Source organism: Macrobrachium rosenbergii, chromosome 3 (genome assembly GCF_040412425.1).
Source record: "Macrobrachium rosenbergii isolate ZJJX-2024 chromosome 3, ASM4041242v1, whole genome shotgun sequence".
Classification (NCBI taxonomy): Eukaryota; Metazoa; Arthropoda; class Malacostraca; order Decapoda; family Palaemonidae; genus Macrobrachium; species Macrobrachium rosenbergii.
Genome location: NC_089743.1, coordinates 59990902 through 60010811, shown reverse-complemented (window position 1 = coordinate 60010811; position 19910 = coordinate 59990902). Strand labels below are relative to the sequence as shown.

Here is a 19910-nt window from a genome sequence, read left to right as displayed (position 1 = left end):
GTCTTGCCCAGACACAAGACTGTTCACCTGGTCAAGGACCCGCTCGGCAAGCGTGGACCACAGCAGCCCCACCGAACCCTTGGGTTCCTTCTTGGGTCCCCAAAAGGATTTGAGGCGTGACGGACAATCCACAGAAGAGGCCGTGGTCCCTTCCCCGAGGTCATTGTGCTGACGAATCAGCGCAATAACCTCTGCAAAAGTCCTTTGTATCTTGGGGGTGTCCGCAGCCTGGGGCAGAGGACCCTCGAGTCTCTCCAGAGTGCGGTCCTCCCAATCTACTCTCCCTACAGGAGGGAGAACCTCGGCAGACCCCCTACTTCTTCTTCGGCCACGAAGCCTCGGAAGGAGAAGAAGAGGCAGCAGATGAAGACGATGACGAAGACGAAGATGACGACACCTTTCTAGACCTCTTCTTCTACTTCTTCACCATTCTTCTTTTTCACCATCTACTTCAGTATCGCCGTCAGATCCCCAAACCAAGCGGGTGCAGCCGAAGACTCAGGAACAGGAGGAGGGGTTGCAGTAGAAGGCGTATCCCAGGTAGAGACCGCACTGCTCGGGCCAGCACTTACCTGGGCAGGAGCAACCGCGTGTTGGCCAGGAATGAAAGTATCTGGGGCCAGGAATGCAGGCACGGGTGGTGCGTGGGTAGCCAGGCCAGGCCGGGCCAGAGTCAAAGGAATGGGGAGAGGAACAGATGAAGCGCCAGGCTGGATCGAAAAGCAAGGAACCATAGTCGAAGTGGAGCCAGGGTCAGCAACGGGAGCAGCAACAGTCACATAAGGGAGGGTTGATGTCACCACGTGAACTGGGCCAGGAACCCAGGAGGCAGCAGTACTGCATGATGCATGGCAGGGGTAGCCGAGACCTGGGTATCCAGGTGCGAAGCTACCGACACCAGGGGCTGGGCGATCCTTGACATGGTGACCGATGTTGTGGTGACTGTCGTTGCAGAGTGAGTGGTCACTAGAGTGCTGGAAAGATGTGAGACCTGTCCCTCCAGTGACGGTATGCCAGGTAGGCCCAAGTGTAGCCAGGTTGATGACGAGTCCGTTGCCCGGCTATCCAGCCCGAGACCTGAAGCGAAAGTCGGGTTAGTTTGGGAAGCCTCTACCTACTCTGGAGGAAAAAAATCCCCTCCAGAACGGGAAGAGACCCCCGAGAGGATGACCTGGTCCAACTCTCCCCCGCGCCCTTCCACAACCGATGAGACGAATGAGGAAGGGGAGGGGGAGTCCTCACCCGAAGGAGAGGGAGCAAGCGGGGGAAGCTCGCCGGGAGGGAGAAACGAACCCAACACATTCGCCACCACTGGAGTCATCGGGGGCATATTACCCTCGGACAACTCCTTGGTAGGCTTACGACGGTAACGTCTCCTCCCCTCGAACTTCCTCCATTGCTCGGGGGACCAAGAGCAACACTCACTACAAGGAGCGTCGCGCGAACACACACGCCCCCTGCAAGATGGGCAGAGAGCGTGTGGGTCCGTGTCGACGCTAGACCTAAATGAATTACAGTACATTTCTTCCCTCCTATCCCGGGACACATGCTGGGGATAGGAAGGCTTAGAAGGCTTGTCCATAATGAATTCAATAAGAAAAACAAAGATTTCCCACCAAAAAGTGACGAAAAAAGCAGTCAGGCAGAGAGCGTGAAGACAACGTCCGCATGCTACGACGGCCGAAAGCAAATTGGAATGTTTACATCTGGGCAGGCGGTACTCCCGCCTCCCGGACAATAGTCAACTGCCTAACCACCTTGTTTGAAGTTCAACGGCCGTTTCCAGCCTACGCCTGAAAGTAATCCTAGTGTAAAGGACCGAAGGTTTGTATATTGTGTCGGAAAAAATGGGCAGTTCTAAGTGGTTTTTAGGGGGTTTCAAGTCTTCGCGGATTTTAGCTATTCGCGGGGGGGTGTGGTATGCATCCCCAGCGAATACGGGGGGTTCACTGTACATTCTTTGGATCTTGCATAATGGTCTTGCCCACAGTTTATACACTTTGGTTCGCTGCACTTCTATTGTGTGGTATGTTCTTCAGATCCACAATACACGCACACAGGTTCATTTTGACAATATTTTTTCGCGTGTCCATATTTACTACAATTTTTACACTGTAGCGGCTTTGGGGCATATGGTCTTACTTCTCTGGTTTAGCCTAAAATTTTTATTTTCTGAGGTAGATCTTGACCTTCAAATTTTATTTTTGCAATTTTTAATAATCTGTTTACTTGGCAGATCATATAGTTCACAATCCTGTATTTTTTGGTATCTCTTTTTAAGTGAGTCTAATAGTATTTTCTTTTCAACTGGCTCATTATTATCCTCAGGAAGTACAATGGTACCCTGAATACTGTTCATAGAGTCATCTTTTTTTATTTTTATATTTATGTTACCTATATTTTTTATTGATATATAATTTTCAGACTGACTTTTTGTTGTGGCTTCAATAAGCCATGTCTTTTCTTTTATCTGTCTAAATAACATTTCAGTCATAGAGTGTCTGCTTAATAAATAATTTTCCAACTTGAGTGCTGATATTTTTTGGTCAGTTTCTAAGGTTAGAAACCTTGACCAACTTCCAATCCCAAAGAGGGAGTCGAAGTGAGTCAAGGCTGGGTCAAGACAATAATTACTTTTTTTTTTGGTTTGCTCTGTACTGGAGCATATATGGTTCCAGTGTAATTACATTAAGAATTTTTTTAGATTTTTTTAGACAAAGGATGTCAGAGGCAGTTTCAGTGGTCGTTAACTGTGCCAAGTCAGTATCATCAAAGGGCCCAAGGGTACTTGAATCCTTACAACTACTATTCATACAGATTTAAACATAAAAAAATAATAAATAAACATGAAAACCTTAAAAAGATATTAGCCTTTCATGGAGTTTATTTTTCCACCAATGGCACAAGTGAGAACTGACTCCCAAATGTCCGCCTCCTACCCTACCCCACAGGGGATAACACTACATGATTAGAGTGGCCCAAGTGTAAGCCAAATCTGCCTGCTAGGACTGAAAGTATTACAAGAATACTATTACTGTATCCCCATCCTAACCATATTATGGGCAAACCAGATAGAATGCCGAGAGTCCTATCCCCAGAACCAGATCCCCCTGGAATCCATGGTCCAACCCTAGAGAACAGTTCCGCCTTTGAGCTACCGATCTGATAACTCTCAGGTCCGAACATTATCAGGCAGTTGATGGTCCTACCACAGTTCCCACTATTTAGCTTTGGATATAAACCCAATCGCAGCTATGATATCTTTTCCTATTTAACAGGTCCAATAAATTTTATCAAAAGTGGAAAATTCCATAAAAATTAATCCAAACAAATATATCATCATATATGAGACTCTTGGACTCAAACCCAGGAACAAATTCCTGGGGTTCAAGAGCCCTCTCACTACGTCAAGGTAGTCCCACATCGAGGGGGAAGAGGTATGTGAGAGAAAGACATCAAGTAGGAATAACTTTAAGAAGGGAAGGAGCTGGTAGAATAGAAAATATCTGGAATGATAAGAAAATATGGGTAAAAGGTGCAGAGGAAACAGCTGGGTGAACAAGTGGCTCTGGGGTGTCCAAAGGGGTCAAAAAGGGGTGGTGGAACACACAGGTACATGATTAAGTTAGTCATAAGTCTATGGCTTTCAACTACTGTATTGGCAGGTGAGACATGGAAGACACCAAGGGATGATATAGAGAAGAGAGACAGACTAAGAAGATATTAAGCATAACCAAATGGAAGAGCTTTGGAGGAGTTGAACAGAAGGTTTGGAACAAAGGAAGATGAAAGGATACTTACAGAATATCAAGTGAAGTGCAAGGAAAAACAAAGACAAGATAGAGAAGGAATCTTTCTTAAGGATCAAGACATAAAATGATGATGGTAGAATGAGAGGGGGTTTTGGGGATGTGAAGATGGTGGAGAGGCCAATGATGGAGATATGACAAATTTTTAATTAATTTGTATTTTTCATAGCTAACAAACCTGACGTCTTAACATTAGGATAAATATTCTGGCGCCAGCTGGAAGCCAGTTAAAAATAATAAAAAATTGTATATGTAAGGAATCTGTGGCATCCAATATGCAGAAGTGGAAGCAGGTCAGAGACCTAGCTAGAACCTCATGACATATCCAGTCTTTCTTCCAACCCAGGATAAGACATAAGAGGGGTGGCTAAAGGTGGGCAGTCAATGTTAAGGCCTCAGGTTTTGTTAGCTATGAAAAATGCAAATTATTTAAAAATTTGTCATTTACTCATATGCAGAACAAACCTTCGGTCTTAACATTAGGATAGACTCACACTTGGAGGGAGGTATGATAATCCTGAATCGACTGGAGGTTCGGCACACCTGATCACTCTTCCTAGATATATGGGCATCTAACACCCAGTCCACTGGGTTAAATACAATGTAACATGAGTCACTGCATATATGGATGTCCAAGAGAACTATATCCGTTCAAACAACAAGCCATGTCAGCCACATGCAATGGGTTTGTCACCACTCCTCACTCCCCTTGCTGGAGAGAGAAGTAAAGGCTACTGAGAAGCATATTTGTATGCTGTATGGAATATATAAATGCTGTAACAGCATGACTGTAACACCCACCTGCATCAAGCCAGTTCCAGTGTATGATGTGTATATTCTTCCAACCGCCCATAAGTAGAGAACAAAGGAAAAAGGGAAAGAAAAGAGACCAGTCATCTCACTCATTCTTTCTTCCACACTATCATCTTAGGCAAGATACAAACTGTCCTGCCAGGGGCACTGGATGAGCTACACAACTTGTTGAGCAGCCACAACCGGACCCAAGGAAAAAGCGTCCAAGGGCCTGTGGGCAATGTATGACAAAGCCAAGAACCAGCCTTCAAAATCCTATAAACAGACAAGTTCTTCTTAAATGCCCGAGAGGAACTTATTACTCTGATGTCATGTGCTGTACTTTTGCATGCACAGTATTGGTGACAGAACTTGAGGTTGAGGAGGCTTGCCTAATCACCTCACATAGCCAAAACGAAATGGTATTCTTGGACACTTCTTTCTAGGCTCTGCCTGTGCTAACAAAGTCTGTGACACCTAGGTCTTAGGTGACAAGTACTTTTTAGATAACAACACAGTGCTCTGACGGGGCAAAGCAGTAACTCCTGAGGATCGTTGTTAACAAAATCCCTAAGGAATGGAAAATGAGGCAAATCTGTCCTCGTGAGCCAAGGGATTTTGAGTCCTAGCCATGAATTCTGGAACAAATTCGAAAGCTACTGACCCCTAATCCCTGGAGTGTTTTACATTATAATCTAGACCATGGAGCTCTCCCAATCTTTTCAAGGAAGCCAAGCCCAGGAGGAAAACTGTTTTCAAAGTCAGTTCCCTGTCTGACCATTGACACAGTGGCGCAAATGGAGCTCGAGTGAGACTACTCAGCAACAGAGTTAGGTCCCACGTAGGAGGCTTGAGTTCCCTAGGTGAACAAGACTAGCTCTTGATCAACATAGAGATTTCCAAGGATTAAGTGATGTCCACATCTTTCAGACGGAGAACTAATCCTAAGGCAGCCCTATAGCCCTTGATAGCAGAAACAGAAAGACTTTTCTCTGTCCTCAGAAAGATCAGGAAGTCCATTATCTGTTGAAAAGAAGTTCTGAGTGGAGAGAAACCCCGTCGATTATTATTATTAAAACAGTTTAACCAGACCACTGAGCTGACTATCAGCTCTCATAGGGCTGGCCCGAAGGATTTGGATGAAATGACAGGTCTAGGCTAGAAACCCTGTCGATGACACCAATCACAGTATAGGGCCCACTTGCCCTGGTACACAGCTGACGAAGATCTCCTGAGTTGGTGGTCTGCAAGAAAAACCTCTCACTCCTAAGATATACTGCATAATCTCCAGCCATGAAGAGACAGGGACCCTACCGATTAGTGGTACCTCTCTACATGAGATTGGCAGAGAAGATTGTGCCAAGGGGGAATCTCTTGGCACTGCTGAGAGAAGAGACAGCAGATCTGGGAACCACTCTGCCTGGGGCCACAAAGAAGCTACTAGGGTCATCCTAAGATTCTTGGAACCCATCACTCTGTTCAGGACATGACGGATCAGGCAGAATGGATGGAAGGCATAAACTTCCAGGTTGTCCCAAGGATGTTGAAACTTGTAGCAAAGAGGTCTAACATGGGTCTTTCCCATAGACAGAATAGCCTGTCCACTATGTTCCGATGCAGAGACCACTCTGAACCTAGAACTGTCCCTGACGACTTAGTTGTTCAGCTACTACATTTCTTTTGCCTGGAATGTACCTGGCCATGAGCTCCAGCGAGTTGTCAGTCACCCACCGGTGCAATTTGACTGTTAGCAAGTGAAGTTGGCGTGCAAAGTCTTGAGAGAGGGATATCTGGAAAAGAGAGAGAGAGAAAACTGAGAGAGAGAGAGAGAGAGAGAGAGAGAAGATCTTTCAATCTTTCCATCAGAGGTTTCAAAGTGAAATACTTCACTTACTTTTATAGAGGAGGAAGATGGATACAGGCAGTCCCCTGTTATCGGCAGGGGTTCCGTTCTGACGGCGTGACGATAAGCGAAAATCATTGATAACCAAAAATCGGTGATTTTCGGTTATTGGTGCCTCTGTTAGGTATGTATCGGTGCCAATAAACAGAAATTGGCGCACATCGGCACCAAAAATCACGATTTTTGTCACTAAACAAGCCCGAAAAACCGGATCGCCGATAACTAGGTACTGCCTGTGCTGGACCGTTAAGGGCAATCTGGTAAGGCAAAGTAATGCCAAATAACTGTGAAGAAAGTGTAATCGTAAATGTGTTTAAAGAAGGTGGTGATAAAGAGTAATTATAGTGGAATCGACCTACTAGCACAGCTGCTGAAGGGTTTAAAAAGATCAGAGGATGAGCAATTGCAAGCAGTAAGCAATAAGCAGTATGGTTTTATTTGGCAGAAGGTACAACTGATGTCTTTATGATAGGATATACAGGAAAAGAGGCATCTACAGACCTTGATAGAATAACAAAAGGGAGGTAGTGCTTTGGTGTTTCAGAACAAATTGCCAGAAAAGTTGGTTTGGTTGGCTGAAATGGTATATAAAAAACAGACCAATTATATCAGCCCATGGTAATATAGACTGTTTGAAGTTAAAGATGTTTCCATCAAAGATTGGCACTTGGCCCATTTCTGTTTCTACTGGTTATGGATGTATTTAATGAAGGGATTAGGAATGGATACGTATGAGGATTGTTGTAGGCAGATGTTCTTGTGATTAAAACAAGGACTGATGAACAATAGCAGAGAAGGGAAATACAGCAGCAGGAATCTTGATTTTGGTGATACAAAGTTAAATTTAGATAAAAGCAAGGTTATGGGGTCCAGCAAGCACGGAGGGGATAGGTTATCTGTACAAAACTGAGGAAGCCCAAATTTAAAACAAGCACAGAATTTTAAATATTTAGGATCTATTAAAATTCAGGAGAGGATGTGTGGCTGCAGTTGAAAGTAAGTTACAAGAAGTTTGGGGAAAATGGAGGGAGTTGGCAGGGGTAGTGTGTGACAAAATCACAAGTTTTGAAAGTAAATTGTAGTTTTCCTAACTATACAGACCTGAGGTCCTTTACATTATATTTACTTACGGCAGTAACTACCATCAGGTAGGCAGGAATACCCACCTGCCCGGATGTAAACATTCCAGTTTGCCTTTCAGTCCAGGTTCAGATTAAGGGGTGGCATGAGATAGGCATAAAAATGTAATGTAAAGGACCTCAGGTTTGTATAATTTTGTATAATTTTACATTAGGAAGACTCACTGGTTGGAGGGAGAAATCTGAGTGAGTCTCTTGAACTGACTGGAGTTCTGCACACCTGGGCTACTCCTCCTGGTCGAAAGAGCGAGAAGGAGTACTGTGCTCCTGACATATTGATCGGAGTGTAGGAACTGCAAGATCAAATGTCAGATATTGGACCTTTTCGCATGAGTGAGGAAATGTAACTCATACGAAATAGGCTGGAAGAATCTAAGAGTTGGATGCAGTAAGGAAAACCTGAGATAAGGTTTCCTTTATTGCCAGGAAATAGGCTGGAAGAATCTAAGAGTTGGATGCAGTAAGGAAAACCTGAGATAAGGTTTCCTTTATTGCCAGTCTCTTGTTCCTCCCCTTGCTAGAGGAAGGAGCAGAATTGCTTCTATGATTCTAGAAGAAAAATAGAATGGGTGCTTGGTATGTAGTCTTACCGCATCAAATGCCAGATCCAGCAAGTATTGGTTCGAGTCCTATTCTCATCCCGAAGAAGGAGAAGTAGGAGGATGGGGAAGGAGGCGGAAGACAGGCCAGTCACTCTCGGTATCCTTCTCACTTCCAGAACCAACACCTTAGGTAAGATGCTACTAGTCCTCTTGAAGGAGCCGGGTAAGAAAACACAACTTGATGAGCAGCCACCTAAGGGCCAAGGAAAATAGGTTCCAAGGGCCTGTGGGCAAGACCACAGGAAGACAAGAGTGTGGTCTATGAGACCACATCTTGCTTCCAGACCGACAGAAGCTTCCGGAATGTGAGGGATAGACCATGCCATTGACTTCGTGAGCTCTTGGGTGGAAAGTACCAGTATCGTTGTTGCCAACTGCCAAGTACCTCCTTCGATCGCTTCACGAAGCCAGGAGATTCTTCCTTGGGAGAGATAGTACTAGCGAAAAAGTCGACGACATCCAGGTTAGGAATATTGAGCCTTTTTGGAAAGTACCACAGTTCCCTAATAGGACAAAGTAACAACTGATCTGGATCATCGATACAAAGTCCAAGGAGGCGGGGAACAAAAAGGACTCGAACCCGACAATAGGTGCCGATGGATTTGGAGTCCACCTACGACATCCAAGGAGTTGAAGTATTGATCCCCCTTCACCTGTTCTTCCATCTTCTACGCCAAGGCTGGAGCGAGATGAAAGATGGACCTAAGAGGACACATCTCTATCCGACAACTCTCGTAAGGGCGCGTGCAGAGCATGGGACAGGAACCCTAAATGGGAGTCACATGCCACCCAGGGAACAGTTCCCTGGAACAGCAAGACCGAAGAAGCTTCTCATCCATACCTAAATCTTGACTGAGGAGAAGAAGGCTACTTCAGACAGAAGACTAGGTCGCAAGGGCCTATGTTCTTCACAAATCAAAGGGAGAGAAGCAACCTTTGGTGGAGAAGACGAGGAAGTCCAGACTTGAAGAGCGACTCTGACCCAAGAAGAAGTTCCGTCAACGACACCCACCAGCAAAGATGGATCCAGTCCCTGGGACAGTGTTGCAGAGGACTTCAAGAGATATCCAGCTGTATCCGTTGCCACTCGGCGAGAAAGCCTATGCTTGCAAGGAAAGCTGGAAGATCTCCCAGTCCTCAACACACAGGGATGTACTGCCTGAAGAACCACTTCTTGTATAGCTGCTACAGGAGGTTGGGTCAAGCAGAGCTCTTCTCGATGCCTCAGAAGCTGAGCTATCAGGTTGGGCAAAAGGCGAAGTCTTCCAGCATTTGCCTGTAACTCAGGGTGAGAAATGCTTGTGAACCCCTAGCAAAACAGACAAATATGGAGGGAAAACCTAGATATCAATTTTTCCCAAAAAGACAGCATGCCTCACCATAGCAGCCCATGGGTCTGATACGAAGGAGCGAGAAAACTACTTGCTTTGTTGTGCAGGGAGGCAACAGAAAGACAGTAGGGATCTCTCAGTCGAGCAGTCTCTTCATGAATCTTCGCGAGGAAAAGAGTGAAGAGCATATTCTGTCCCCATCACTCAAACCTGAGGCTGAGCTAGCCTACTAACACATCCCCACCGGGAATGTATCTGGCTAACTGAGCTATCCAGTGCGCTTTAGAACACTCGAGTACCTGCAAATTTCGACAGATGAAACAGGAGGAAAAAACGATCCCCTATTGTTTGTCGACAAATGCCATTCCTGTACAGTAAACTCCCATACCAGTGAGTGCTCACAAAACCCATCCTGAATTCTGGATTTCTCTGTGGAATGTATCTACCCATTACTCGTGATGAAAATTCGCCCATTCGCAGCATTTTTCAGAGAAATATTCAAGACAAGGTATTTTCACACTTTTGTGATGAAACTATTAAAATATTCTGTAGACACAAGATTTTTAGAGGGTTTTTCTTGTGTTTAAAAGCTATTAAAATATAGTTCTAAGAGGAAAGAACGGGGGTTTAAGTAAGCAGACTTATTTTCCACCATGGGGAATGCATCCCCAAGATGACAGGGAAGTTTACTGTACCATGGTTTTGTTGTTCAACGAAACCACTGGAGAGGTCATCCTTGAATCCTCAGAAGGCCAAAAGGCTGCCTTGAGTCCAGGATGTTGATGAAATAGATAATTCTCCTGAAGGAATCACAACCCTTCACGTCAAAGTCTTAATGTGTGCACCTCTTCCAGACTCAATCCTGAAGTAGACACACGTTCAGGCAATATGCAAGCATATTCAATCTTCCTTCAACCAAGCCTTAGGAACTCTTTCCTCTTAGCTCAAAGAGGAAAGAAGGATGGCCTGAACCAAAAGGCTGCCTTGAGTCCAGGATGACTAAGAACCCAAAGTTCTTGGTCACAACCCTTCAAAGGACAAAGTCTTACCCTGTGGGAACCTTGGTTACCTCGATCTGGCAAATCTCTGAAAGAGAAAGGCAGAATATGCAAGCATATTCGTTCCTTCAACCAAGGTCGAGCCAACTCTTTCTTCTTATTTCAAAAGGAAAGAAGGATGGAGGAATGGGACAGACCTCCATTCTCCACCATGGGGAAGCTTCTGCAAAACTGCAATCGGCAAGACACTCATTTCCCGAGGCACAGGAGAGGAAGATTCTGTGGAAGTTTGATGAAAAGAATTGCCAAGACCCAAGGGAAATAACTTCTTCAAAGAAGGAATCCATCAGGTCTCGAGAATGTCACTCTCCAGCTCCAGAGACTGATAAGGGTTAATTTCATCCAGGCATCTTGCAGGGAGAACTTCTTCCCTGGGATCCTTTGTCTCTTCCCCTTCTGCCCTCCTCCCTTATGGAAAAGAGGGTGGAAAGAGAGACAGTTATGCACAATTTCCCGGAAGGGAAGAAGAGGGCTATGTGTTCCACGATCATCTTCCGAAGCCTGGGACTTCTTAGGAGTTGAGGGGGGCTGGCTTGAACTCAAGGTTGAGCTGAAATGACTAAGACCCAAATCTGGCAAATCTCTGAAAGAGAAAGGCAGAATCAAGTAAAGGTTTGTTCCTAAGGGTCAAGCCAACTCAGGAAAATTTCGTCCAGAGATCCTCTCTAGGACAAAGTCCTTCTTCTTAACAACTGGAATTGCCCACAGGTGCCGAGGTATAGGAAGACCCACCTGTCCAGCCATTCTCCAGAAGGCAGGGTTCTTTCCAGGAATGGTCATATCTGAGGAGAGAAAGCCTAAAAGTGAAGGATTGTGGATCCATCAGGAGACTGCCTGGAGGAAACCAGCAGGTGCCCTCCAAGATCGCCGTCTCTCATTGCAGAAGAGAATATCCTTCACGGCAAGGAGAGGCAGAGAGAGAACCCAGTCCGGGTGAAGTAGAATCAGAACAACCTGCAGTCGGCAAGATCCTCCGAGGCAAGAAGAATTGGTACTCTGTCAAGGCAGGGGAGAAGCTTGGTGTCTCGTCCTGAATGAACTGGGTCCAAGAAAAGGCACCTGCGAGCAGAGCCTGGCAAGTCTGGACAGCGCGAGCCAGAAACTCTCGGCCCCCGGGGAACTGCAAGGATTGCCAGTGATGAAGACAATTGTAACTGTGGTCCTGTCCCAAGGATCCTGCCTGTGAATCGGCGCAAAGTTCTCCGAAAAACAAGGAAACTCCTTCGAAAGAGGAAGACTCGAGAAGAAGGTTCCAGAGCATGAAACTCTTGTACTGCTATCTTGCAGACTTTGACCTAGATCCCAAGAAACCCACCTCAGCTACCTGTTTGTACTACAACAGCTCGTGGGCAACACCCAAAAGCACACCTGGCAGCTGAACTTGAAGACAAATTCATCACCCGAGCTCTCTCTATCCGCATCCCGAACAACCTGGGAAGAAAAGAGAACAAGTGAGGAGAAAGAGTACCTCTACCTGTCCTGCCAGTAAGACCAGCAGGAGAGGCAGACCGTGAGTGGTAAGCAACTAAAGGAGATTGCTGCCACACAGGGGAAGAGGAGCGCTTCGCCATAAGTAATTCCTAATGTAAAGGACCGATGGTTTGTATATCATGTTGGAACAAATTAATCAGTTAGATAATGATGAACAGAGATACATGTGAACATGTATACAGCTACCAATTGGATTGGAAGCTGCTTTCTTTTCTTTGTTAAATAGAGACTGATGGGTCTAGGATTTCCTATACGTACAACGAAATGAAACATTATAAATACAGGTAGTCCCCGGTTATCGGCAAGGGTTCCGTTCCCAACAGTGTGACGATAACTGAAAAACTTGTCAAAAATCCCAGAAGAATAGTCATCCCCTTATCAGCACCGCTGTTAACTGGGGATCGGTGAATCTCTTCCCTGGATCTGATGATTCAAACGGGGATCAGAGAAAATCCAGGCTGGGACATATCATTGTCACTAGACACTGGCAAAACCGAATCGCTTGGGTCGGAGACTGGAATGGGGGTTTGCATGAGAAAATTCATTTACTTTTAAAAGACTGGTGTTAACTAGTCTTGGTGTCTGTTATTTACATAGTTTCACAACTTTACTATTTACAGTACTAGAACTTTAAGAAAAGTTATCTTACCTTATATTCAGGAAACCTAAGAATTTCTTGGAAAATCACTTGAGCTGGACAATCATATTTCTTTGTCCAGTTTCCCAAATCAACAACAGCCCCATTCTCAATGATACTCTGCAAAAATTTACATTATTGAAAGGAAGAAACATCAACACAGTTATGTTTAATAGACAGTTTTTGGATGGAACTACAAAACCAGCGCTTATGCAAGGTTAGTTCCAGAACCTGAAGGTCGGGAAGAGCCAACGTAAGTTTGACACTGCCTCTAAAAATGCTAATAAATGCTTATTTCTAAAGTTTAAACACTAAATATAACCCTAATCATGGGAAGAATTATTAAGTTAACTTTTAATGAAATTAAAGTTACTGTAATTTTATTTAAACCCCTTAGGACCTCAATGCATTAGGAAAAAAAGAAATAAATGGTTGACATAGAAATAAATGGTTGAAGAAAAATAGAGTTGGAAGAGAATTTCTGTCTCTCTCCCCTTCCAACCGGGCTATTTTTTCACCTTCAACCTCTTTTAATAACATTCATCTTTCTCTTTGTTCTGAAATGCTTTTCATGAACAAACAGTGTAGTCTTTTTTGACTAATACAGCTATTAGTTATTATGTCTATGGTTTAGAACACCACACACCAGGAGACTTTGCAGATGGTACAGGTAAAATTAGATCAATTTAAACTATCTACTGTACAGGTAAAGACATATAGAGAAATAATAAATTGTAATAATGTCTGAGCGCTAACAACAGGACGACTTCCCTAGAGAGAGAGAGATCTTCTAGAGGATGAGAGAGAGAGACATCGAGAGAGAGGGTCAGATGGCAGTATACCTTAGTTTAACGGACCACTGAGCTGATTAACAGCTCTCCAGGAATGATCAGGGATTAGATTTATTTTACATGGCTAAGAACCAATTGGTTACCTAGCAATGGGACCTATAACGGCCATTGTGGAACGTCACATTATAACGAGAAATGAATTTCTATTCCCGCCAAATTTCTCTTTCTTCATGGCAGACATCGAATTGAATGCAGGCCCAGCAGAGTGCTAGCAAAAACGGAATACCCCATCCAATGAGGACTAGGAGAAGAAGCGAGAGAGAGAGAGAGAGGAGAGAGAGATGAGAGGAGAGAGTTAGAGGTTAAGGGTTGGCCTTAGGAGTTACCTAAGAGACAAAATTTATTTGAAAGTCACCAGCAGAGAGAGAGAGAGAGGAGAGAGAGAGCGCTTGCGAGAGGAGACCAGAGAGAGAGCCAGAGAACTGTCCTTGAAGTATCAAGTTGAATTATTTATGAATTATTAAAACATAGAGAATAACATGAGAGAGAGAGATGGACACAGATTCTTAGTTAGATATCAAAAGATGGAAATTCAGTATTAAACTAACTTTTAAGTGAAGTTAAAGTTACTGTAATTTCATTTAAAAGTTAGCTTAATACATTGCCCTTCAAAAAAAGAAATGGTTAACGCAAGAATTTAGGAGAGTGTGAAGATTAGTAGACTATTTCTCTCTCCCCCCATTCCACCAATCTATTTTAAGAAGTCTTATCTACCTCGTTTTTAAAAACGTCTTTATTCTGTCTCTTTCTCTTTGTTCTGAAATTCTCTATGTTTTAGAACAGCACATTTACAGTTTGTAAACAGTACAGGTAAAATAAGATCAATTTAAAATTATCTACTGTACAAATAACGACATACAGAGAAACAGTAATACGTAGGTTGCACTAACTACGAGAGAGAGAGAGAGAGAGAGAGAGAGAGCGAGAGAGAGAGAGTTGAAGAGAAGGTTGTCCTTACTTAGGAGAGTGAAATTTTTTTATGAATTATTACTGAGAGAGAGAGAGAGAGAGAGAGAGAATTACAAGAAACCTTTGACCACTAATCAACAACACAACCCCTTCTTGTCATGTTAAAGTGACATATCTGACAGCTTTTGCCTTCGAGCTTCTTACAGAAGCAGAAGAGGAGGGCAAAATATTTGTTTGTTTAAAATTCGTATCACATACGAATTTTGTAGTTATTATTATTATTATTATCATTTAATTTTATTAATCGTATTATTTGAAAATTAGTACTTATTATTAGGTAAAAAATTTATTCATCATGCAAAACAAATAAACAAATGCATGTACCATAAAAATTCTCTCATCTCAGTAAATTATTATTATTAAAGTAGTTTAACCAGACCACTGAGCTGACTTTCAGCTCTCAAGACACAGGCCGAAGGATTTGATTAAAATACTAGGTCAAGGCCTGAAGTCAAGCGCTAGGACCCAATAGATCATCTGATACAAAGATGAATGAATTAAAATGAAATTAAAAACTGCACATAGGCACATCCTCTCATACAATAAATACATTTACTCAGACTTCCTTACATACATACTAAAACGGTATATTAAAATTCAGAATATAAATTAAACAAAATTTTAAAAATTTTTCTCTTTTTTGTAAATTTCAAATGTTAAAAGTGTTTTCATGCTTTTATTATTTACTTATTTTTATATTTTGTTAATTAAAATGTTATTTTCATAATAAAATAAATTTTTGAACATACTTACCTGGTAGTTATATATATAGCTTAAGTCCCTGACGTCACGGCAGAATTTCAAAAACTCGCGGCAATCGCCGATCGGTAGTCAGGTGAACCACCTGTGCGCCCTCTACCCAGGTACCTGGAACCATTCCAACTATTCCTCAGATCTTCCATGCCCCTAGTCTCTAGAGGGGAGGAGGGTGGGAATATAATTATATATAACTACCAGGTAAGTATGTTCAAAAATTTATTTTATTATGAAAATAACATTTTTAAACATCTAACTCCCCCTGGTAGTTATATATATAGCTGATTGACACCTTTGGTGGAGGGTCAGAGACAGCTAACATCGTTGGAATTATAATTAAAGTTAAAAAACAACTCTAGGTTCCTACCTGTTAAGGAAGCTGACTTCAATATTTCTCATTATGTCTGTATTCCTTAAGAGATCCAGCGATCCACCCAGGGGCTGAAAAAATCTCTAGGGGCTGTCAACCGGATAACCTTTATGTGACTAGACCTCCTCTCAATACCCTTGTTCTGTACCAACCTTTCATCCCAATGATTGTGGAAGACTGTGCCCAATCTTCACAAACAACCATAAAATTTCAACCATTCCAAGGCAAGAACAAAAGGTATTGTTTTATGGAATTGGATTAAGGAACAAAATGAACTCGCCCTCATTATGTCTGCATTCCTTAAGAATCCAGCGATCCACCCAGGGGCTGAAAAATCTCTAGGGGCTGTCAACCGATAACCTCTATGTGACTAGACCTCCTCTTCAATACCCTTGTTCACAAACAACCATAAAATTTCAACCATTCCAAGGCAAAGAACAAAAGGTATTGTTTTATGGAATTGGATTAAGGAAGCTGACTTCAATGAACTCCCCCTCATTATGTCTGCATTCCTTAAGAGATCCAACAATCCACCCAGGGGCTGAAAAATCTCTAGGGGCTGTCAACCGGTGTATAACCTCTATGTGACTAGACCTCCTCTCAATACCCTAGTTCCAGGCACTTCCAAGGAACTTTCAAACCAATGATTGCGAAGACTGTGTCCAGTCTTCACAAACAACCATAAAAAATTCTCCATCCCAAAGTAAGAAAAAGGGTATTGGTTTATGGGATTGTAGGGTATTACCCTCTCCCACTACTGAAATGCTATAAACGGACCCAGCGTATAGCAGTCTTCGTATAATGTTTGGACTTGTTTTTAGACAGTGAGAGGCAAATACTGACTTGTTTCTCCAGAAGGTCGTGTCCAAGATACTCTGCAGGGACCTGTTCTGTTTAAGTACTACAGAGGTTGCAACTGCCCTGACCTCGTGTGTTTTTACTTTCAGAATCTTATGTCCAAATCTCTACATTCCATATGAGCTTCTTTTATCAACTGTCTGATAAAATAAGACAGAGCATTCTTCGACATCTGTACAGAGAGCTTTTTGACTGAGCACCAAAGCCCTTCTGAATTCCTTCTTAAGTCCTTTGTCCTGTCCAGGTAGTGCCTTAGAGCCCTTAACTGGAATAGGACTTTCTCTGCCTCCCCTGTAATGTCCGTTAGATTTGGAATCTCGAACGTTCTGTGGCCAGGGTTGTGATGAGTATTCATTTTTGCAAGGAATCCCCAGTTGCAGTGAGCAGATTGCCTTGTCTTGTCTAAAATCCATATTCTTGCTGAGAGCATGTATCTCACTAACTCTTTTAGCTGTGGCTAAACTGAACAAGAAAAGAGTTGTCAAGATGAGGTCTTTTAAAAATGTTCTCTGTAAGGGATCGAACCTTACTCCCCATGAGGAACCTCAGGACCACGTCTAGGTTCCATGCTGGTGAGTTCTGTACTCTCTCCTTAGCAGTTTGAAGAATCTGAGTAGGTCCTGGAGATTCTTATTGTTTTATAGGTTTAAGTCTTTATGTCTAAAAACTGCTGCCATCATGCTCCTATAACCCTAATGGTAGAGGTAGGAAAAATTAAGCTTCCTCTTACGGTAGAAAGAATTCCACAATTTGAGTTACAGAGGTACTGGAAGAGGACACATGGTTGCTCTTGTACCATCCTCTAAATATCTCCCACTTGGATTTGTATACCCTCATGGTGGATGACCTCCTTACTCTTTCTATAGCACTCTGCCTCTTTCGAAAAAACCTGTAGCTCTTGTAAGTTTTTTGATAGTCTGAAAGGCAGTTACTTGTAATGCTTAGGGGTTTTGGTGATATCTTTCCAAGTGAGGTTGTTTGAGTAGACCTACTCTCTGATGTAGGCTCCTCGGGATGTCCACTATCCATTCCAGAACCTCTGTGAAACAATCTTTTGTCGGCCAGTAAAGGGCCACAATGGTCAATCTGGTACCCTCGTGTGAAACAAATTTTTGCAGTACCCTGTGTATTATCTTGAAAGGGGAAATGCATACACGTCCAAGTTGGACCAGTCCACCAGGAAAGCGTCTATGTATATAGCCCCGGGATCTGATACGGGAGAGCAGTAAGTTTCCAGCCTCTTCGTTTGCGCTGTGGCGAAGAGATCTATGCAAGGGACGTCCCCAAAGTCACCACATGCTACTGAACGTCCTGATGTAGCGTCCATTCTGTTGAGAGGTCTTGATTTTTCCTGCTCAGAATGTCCGCCCTCACATTTTTTCCCCCTTGGATAAAGCGGGTTACTAGTTTGACATTCTTCTCTTTTGCCCAGAGAAGAAGTTCTCTTGTTGTCTCGTATAGAGACCTGGAGTGAGTGCCCCTTTATTTGCTGATGTAGGTCAACGCTGCCGTGTTGTCGGTGTTGACCTGCACCTCTCTGTTCTCCACTGTGTTCGAACTCCCTGAGAGCTAGAAGGATTGCAGTTAGTTCCTTCTAATTGATGTTTAACTTCTCTTGCTCTCTGGACCAGGAGCCTGAGACTTGTTATTTCCCAGTGTTGCTCCCCATACTGAGTCCGGCGTGTCGGAGAACAACACTAGGTCTGGGTTCCTGATGTATATAGAAAGGGACCTCCTGGAGCTTGACGGGGTCGTTCCACCACTGTAAATACGTTTATTGGTTCCAAAATGGGGATGCACTTGGTCTCCAGATCTATTTCCTTGTCCCAGTTCTGATTTAGATGAAACTGTAACGGGCATAGAATTAACCTCCCAAGGAGACAAACTGTTCAGCGAGGAAAGGGTCCCCAGCAGACTCATCTATTCCTTCACCGAGCATGTCTGTCTATAAAGTCCTGAAATTTTCTTAAGGCTTGTCCTGTCCTTGCAATAGACGGAAAAATCCGAAAATCCTGACTCTGAATCTTCATCCTAAGGTATAGAAACTTTTGAAATGGGATCAGCTGAGATTTCTATCTGTTTATCAGTAGACCTAATTCCTTCTATACCTAAATCGTGGTCTGAAGATCCTCCAGGCAGAGTGTGCGGGAAGGAGCTCTGAGGAACCAGTCTTCTAAGTACAAGGAGATTCTGATGTTTCTCGTGTGAAGAAAAAACCTGCTACATTGGCAATCATCCTTGTGAAAATCTTTGTTAGACGCTTGATGCCAGTGCATCTTGCGTCCTGAGCTACCTCCACGTCTTGACTTCCAATATCTTGAAGCCTGACGTCCTGACGTCCAATGCCTTGACGCTTGACGTCTTGGGTTCATTGACGCTTGTCGTCATGATGTTTCACTCCTAGATGCTTGACGCCACTGCATCCAGCGTCTAGAGTTTCATTCACTATGTTCAGCGTCTTAAACTTCTGGATGTCTAGAAGCTTTAGTTGGACGTCTATTATCCTTCTTCTCTTTGCCTGGTTGTCACGCTTGTACCAGGGAAGACAAAGTCCGCTGCATATTTTATATTAAAGCTATATGTGGGGCTTCCTGCTGTTGGGGACAGGTTGGGGAAGCCTCAGCTACGGGAAATTATTTCCTCCTCATAGTCAATAATGGATCGTGGAGAGGGTTCAGCAGATGAGTACCAATCCTAAGGAGGAAGAAGAGGAGGATGTAAGAAAGGCAGCACAGAGTCCGTTACGCTCTTGCAGCCTGGTATCCTGACTGAACAGGACTGTCTCGTTTGTTCTTAGTAGGAGAAGCTACCCCTGGGGCTGGAAGGGAAGAGCTCCGGGCTGCTCCAGTGGCTACAACCTGAAGTCTATGAAGTTTTATCATGACGTCCCTCAATATTGGGTAACTTGCTCTTGAGAGATCTCGACTCCAGAGCCAGACGTCATCCCGTCTGCTAAGGCTGAAACAAAGAGACCGAAAAAAAACCTTTCCGTGGACGAACTTCAGAAAATTCTTGGAGTTCGGGTGCATGGGGATGTAAAAATACGCATCCTGGAGGTCCAGTGAGGCCATCCAGTCATGCTGTCCGACCGCTGCTAGAACCGATTTTGTCGTTTCAATAGCGACCTTTGTTTATTGCACAGAAAAGTTGAGTGCAATCACGTCTAACACCGGTCTCTAACCCCCAAGCATTTGGGGATCAGGAATAACCGAATGTAGAATCATGGGGAATTCGGATCTTGAACTCTCTGTCTGGTCTCCTTTTGCAACATCATAGACACTTGTTGCTATAAAGCCTTTGCCTTTGTTCTGTTGTTGCATTTGGCAGAAAAGTCTAATTGTCTT

At 43.6% G+C, this 19910-nt stretch overlaps 1 protein-coding gene across 2 annotated transcripts in view; it reads right to left on the bottom strand.

Annotated features, from left to right (window-relative positions):
• LOC136856108 (uncharacterized) overlaps positions 1-19910 on the bottom strand; it is a 140928-nt gene that overhangs the window by 20647 nt on the left and 100371 nt on the right. For both annotated transcript variants that reach the window (XM_067133767.1, XM_067133760.1), the window contains exon 3: positions 12775-12882. In XM_067133767.1, coding sequence (XP_066989868.1) covers positions 12775-12882 — 108 coding nt within the window. The remainder of the gene's footprint in view (positions 1-12774; positions 12883-19910) is intronic.